This window comes from Lissotriton vulgaris, chromosome 7 (assembly GCF_964263255.1).
Source record: "Lissotriton vulgaris chromosome 7, aLisVul1.2, whole genome shotgun sequence".
Taxonomy (NCBI): domain Eukaryota; kingdom Metazoa; phylum Chordata; class Amphibia; order Caudata; family Salamandridae; genus Lissotriton; species Lissotriton vulgaris.
This window is the reverse complement of record NC_141695.1, coordinates 1,087,318,240-1,087,323,389: the sequence shown is the minus strand read 5'-3', so window position 1 is coordinate 1,087,323,389 and position 5,150 is coordinate 1,087,318,240. Positions and strand designations below refer to the sequence as shown.

The following is a 5,150-nucleotide window of genomic DNA, read 5'->3' as shown; positions in this document are numbered from 1 at the left end:
CCTACCTAAACTAAACAGCGCCTAGAGCACTGCAAAATAAAAACCCATAAATAAATAAAAAGAAAAAGAAAAAGAAAAAGAGGGAGGGTGGGTGGGGCAAAACAACCTCCCTTCACGCCTCCCGCCACGCAGTTCCTAACCGCCCGCCTGACTTCCCCTTTTTACCCCCTCTGCTAATCAGCCCCCACCTGGCAATGCTCCTCGCGCGAACCTGCCCAGGAAGAGACCGGCTCGCGCCTGGCTCTCCCTGGGCCCCCCCTCGCGCAAGAAATCATTGTCCACACCTTCTTTTAAGAGCAAGAAAGGCCACTTTTATTTTAGGACAGGTGCATCATCAATTTCATAAACACATCCATTATTTATTTATTTACATAATCCAACTCTACAGTGAGCCTACGAAACCTAAATCCCAAAACCCCGAACAAACTCCTGCCTACTACCCCTAGCCTACCCAACGCTACCCTTCAGGATGGCCAACCCGCTCCAGGCTGCCCACCCCCACTAACAAAAACCCGCCACCCAGGAAAACCTTTAGCGTTTTCCTGCCCCACCTAAAGGAAAGGAAGGAGCACACCACAACTGTACCTGAAGAACCTTGCTAATCAAGTCCCTGAGTTCAAGGAGGTAAAAAGAGAGGCCCAAAGCTGAGAGATGCACACCGTCCTCACAAAATAAATGATGTTCAGAGACTTTTAAATGATAATGGTCCAAACTGTAGATACCCCAATGTTGACAAAAAAGGCGCATTGTCCTGTTCACTTTCCTTCTAGCCTTTTCCAGGGCAGAATGGTTCCTCGCCCCACGCCATTGCAAACGAGGCACAAACTCAGTCCATATAAGCATGGTGCTCACCCATGTAGTTCTGATGATTTCCAGGTCCTGCTTCATTAATTTTAACAAGGTCAACCCAGAGAGAGAAACCAAGTCATTCTCTCCCAAGTGTAGCACCAGGAGATCCGGAGGGCCCCCCAAACACTGTGAAACCAAAGCAGCCAAGGCGGGAAAAAGCCCACCCCAGCGCATTCCCCCTGTTCCATGCCAGGAGACTTCGTGTGTCATAACGCTCAGACCAAGTGATCTCCCACAGAGCTGACTGGCAGCGGCTAAAGCTGCTCTTTTAATAAAAGAGTGCCCCAGTATCCACACCCTTCGTTTGCATCCGGCGACTGATGGCCAGGGACCTAGGAGAGAAAGAAATGTTAGACAAGCCAAAATGCACTATTTCCTCACATACTTTTCACAGCACTTGGAACGCCAACGACCAATGCGTCGGATCTGGGACCAGTCCCACCCCAACCGAGCGGCCTCCGTCGCCGCACCAATTCGGAAAGAATGAGTACCAAATTGAACAGGATCCTTCCCCAAGCGCAACAAAACCTTGCGCAATACAGCCAACAATTGAAATGCAACTATGGGACTACCATCCGCATGACAGAATATGGACCCCTGGAGAAAATGCGGAGAGGACACAAACACTTCCCATTCCCCAACCGGGCAACATGCAGAGACACCACTCCTACCAAGGAACACCCACTTACCCCTCCCCATCTGGTCGGTTTTTGATGCCCGCAGCCACAGCCGCACTCTGTCACTTTCCAACACCACCTCATTGCTGGTCATACCTACCCTGCCCCGCAACCCCAGCAACTCTGATGCCCGAAATGCCCCAAAGAACAACCAAACAAAACACAAACGAAATTTGGCACACTCCCAAGCATCATAACAACACACCTCCAATTCCGGCAACAGCAACTGGAGCAACTCAAAAGTCACTGGCTGCCGGAGCTGCTGACCACCAGCCCGGAGCCTGGCCAAACCTTTCAACACTTTACGAACCAACACCCCCCAACCGGATCCCTCCCCCACCAAAGCTGCCCATAAAAAGAAACCCCAGCCAATTTGCCAGAAATGGTAGTGGGCGATAAGCCTTTGTCCGCCAGATGTAAAACAAACTGCAAGACGCATTGTTCATCAGACCAACCCGCCCCAATCGGCCCCATCGAATCCTTACCAAACTGCAGAAACTCATTCCAGGCTTTCACATAACCCCGCCTGGTGGATTCAGCCACTGAATTTTCTACCAAGTGGTGAACCCTCAATCCCCCAGGTCCCATACGTACTGTGGGATCGCTGTTGGTTCCAGGTCCGCCCCAGGAGCTAACTTGCGGAACTCGGACCACTGAAAGCGAGACAAAGAATCAGCGATGCAATTAGAAGTACCAGGAACATGCTGTGCTTTAAAGACAATATTTAATTGCAGACACCGCAGCATGAATGCGCGCAGGAGCCGCAAAACCCGCAAATCACGAGCCTTTTGGTGATTGACAAGGTGCACGACTGCCAGATTGTCCACGTGAAACAAGACTGAGCGATTCTAAAACTCATCCCCCCATAGATGCAGAGCAACCAGCAGCGGGAAGAGCTCCAGAAACGCTATGCTGCGACCCTGATCCTTCCAGTGTGCCGGCCAGCCGGCCGCGCACCATCGACCTTCCCAAAATATTCCGAAGCCGTGAGCCCCTGACGCGTCAGTGAACAACTGTACTTGCCATACCATGTCCTCATCCGCAAAAAACAAGGACACGCCATTAAACTCTTGTAAGAAACGAAGCCAGACGGTCAAATCGGCACGCACAGCGGTGGTAATGCGCACCCTATGATGGGGAAGGCGTGCTCCGGACATGGACAAACCCAAACGTCTGCAGAATGTCCTGCCCGCCCGAACAACCCGGCAAGCAAAATTGAGGTAACCCAACAACTTCTGAACAGTTTTCAAAACAACTTTCCGCTCCCCCAGCACCAGATGTATGAAAGCAGACATTTCCTTCACTTTAGCCACAGGCAATCTCGCCACCATAGACAGAGTATCAATTTCAATCCCCAAGAAAGTCAGGGACGTACAGGGACCCTCTGTCTTGTCCGGCGCCAATGGAACCCCCAATTCCTCCGCTAGATCCTGAAAGATGTTCAAGGCCGACTGACACTGCCCAGATCGACCTTCCCCAATGAAAAGAAAATCATCAAGGTAATGACAGACCAATACATGGCCACTAACAAAAGTGAATCGCCACTGCAGGAAGGTACTGAAAGTTTCAAAAAGGGAGCATGACACTGAACAGCCCATGGGCAACACCCTATCCACGTAGAAACTACCATCAAAATGCATTCCCAACAGACTGAAATCCCAAGGGTGAATGGGCAATAGCCGGAAAGCCGACTGAATGTCGCTCTTCGCCAGCAAAGCCCCAACACCAGCCGTGCGCACGAGCCGTAAGGCATCGTCCACCGAAGCATAATTGACAGTTGAGTCAGCTGGATCAATAAAGTCATTAATTGATGAACCCTCTGGCCAGGACAGGTGATGGATAAGACGAAACTCCCCTTCCGCCTTCTTAGGCACCACACCCAGGGGCGATACAATCAGGTCAGGCAGAGGACAATTCACAAAAGGACCAGCAATCCTACCAGCCGCAAGCTCAGCATCCAGCTTCTTCCGCACAACATGGGGACTCTCCTTCGCAGACTTCAAATTGTCCGACCACCTGCCCACCCTGGGTCCCTGATACCCAATCCTGAACCCAATTTTGAAACCCCAAGACAAAATCTTAGCGGCCTCAAAATCTGGATAATCCACCAGCCAGAGATCGAGAACCTCCTGCCTAATAGGAGTAGGGGCCCTTGTAAACAGACTGTTGTTGCTGCCCCCTACCCCCTGAAGCGCGTCCTTGCTCACCCAATCGCTGACCGGGAAAACACTGGGTGAGGGCATGCTTCCCTCCACACTGCGAACACTCGTGTTTGTACCTGCAAGCAGGTCTGTTACAGGAACCCCTGTTAAAATGCCAGCATGTGCCAGAGGCGGCTGACTGACCTCTGCCCCAAACCCCCGCCCCAGACTGAGCGGGGCGAGCTGAAAAGGGCCGATAGTACACGGGCTGCCCGCTAGCTGTGTGAGTCGTAGCAGGGGGGTTTGCCGATGCCATCCATTGCAACCATAACTCGGAATCAACCTCACCCCACGAACGCTCAGGGAAAGCGCTCATGCGCGCCCTGAATTCGTCATCATAGGACAACCAAGCAAAGCCGCCAAAATAACTGTGAGCCTTGCGTATAACATCAGCATATTTAAACATGTCTATTGCTTTCTCAGGATGACGTTGACAATAAACTCTGGCATAAATAAGAAAGGCCGAAGTCCAGTTCTCTATGGACTTCGGAACACGAGGCCTCCGAGCCAATTCTAATTCCTCCTCCTTTGACCCTTCTTTTGCCTGAACATCCCTATGGAGAAGCCGAAAAACATCCACAAATGCCCCAGACCATATCAAATTCTTCGTTTTTTCAGATAAATGAGACCCCAAAGGCATTCCCACCCCAGAATAAGGCAACTTTTTCGGTAGGATACTATCCTCCGTGACACGTGTGGCATCCACCCCGCCCACCCCCGCTGTAGAAACTTCATTTGCAACTTGCACATTAGAAACATTCGAAAGTACAGGCCGCTCAAGCCTCGGTGCCAGAGCGACTCGCTCAACCACAACCCCATCACCCGTACCAATAGATCTTGTACTTTTAACAGGGAGACTCTCCCTAGGTTGCCACACAGACCACCACCCATCCTTACCTCTCGGTAACTGCTCCGACTGCTGTGCGACAGCCCCACGATCCCTCTGAGAAGGTCCAGACCACACTGCCCCTCGTACACCTGCATGGTCCGCTCGAGACTCCTGCAAAACACGAGAAACAGTGGGTTGCCCCAACCCACCCCCCTGGGCCCGTGCTGCCAAAAGCCCAACATCCTTGTCTCTCAACTCCCCTTCTTCCAACTCATCATCATGAAAACTCCCACCGAAAGCTTCATCAGAAAATTCAACTTGAGCACTACCACTGGGCATAGCCCCATCACCAATACCCCCATCATAAAATTGCCAGTCGATGTTTTGAAAGCTATGTGCACTGAAAGCTGTAGAAGAGCCGTCCGCTCCAGACAGCCCCCCTGTAAGCCCACCACTGGAAACAGCCGTGTGGACAGTTCCCGGGCCCGTAGAGACAGCCAACAGCCGCCCAGCCGATGGCGCAGATTGAAAACTGCGGCCGCTCGAGCCAGACAAAGAAACAGCCCCAGAAACATTGCCCCCCACAGCGGAACC

At 51.9% G+C, this 5,150-nt stretch overlaps 1 protein-coding gene across 1 annotated transcript; it reads right to left on the bottom strand.

Annotated features, from left to right (window-relative positions):
- Positions 1-465: 465 nt before the first annotated feature.
- Positions 466-4,895, bottom strand: LOC147702962 (uncharacterized). Its single transcript, XM_086928854.1, has 2 exons — positions 4,625-4,895; positions 466-1,181 (listed from the first exon to the last, which is right to left on the bottom strand). The coding sequence occupies exons 1-2, from the start codon at positions 4,893-4,895 to the stop codon at positions 532-534; spliced, it is 921 nt and encodes a 306-aa protein (XP_086784980.1). The 3' UTR covers positions 466-531.
- Positions 4,896-5,150: the final 255 nt, after the last annotated feature.

What these genes read in the sequence shown, in the direction of transcription:
- LOC147702962 (XM_086928854.1), bottom strand. Translation starts at nt 4,895, where the DNA reads ATGCCCAGTGGTAGTGCTCAAGTTGAATTTTCTGATGAAGCTTTCGGT. An exon ending in GTCGGAGCAGTTACCGAGAG is followed by an intron (nt 1,182 to 4,624) that starts GTAAGGATGGGT and finishes TTTCTCTCCTAG; the next exon opens with GTCCCTGGCCATCAGTCGCC.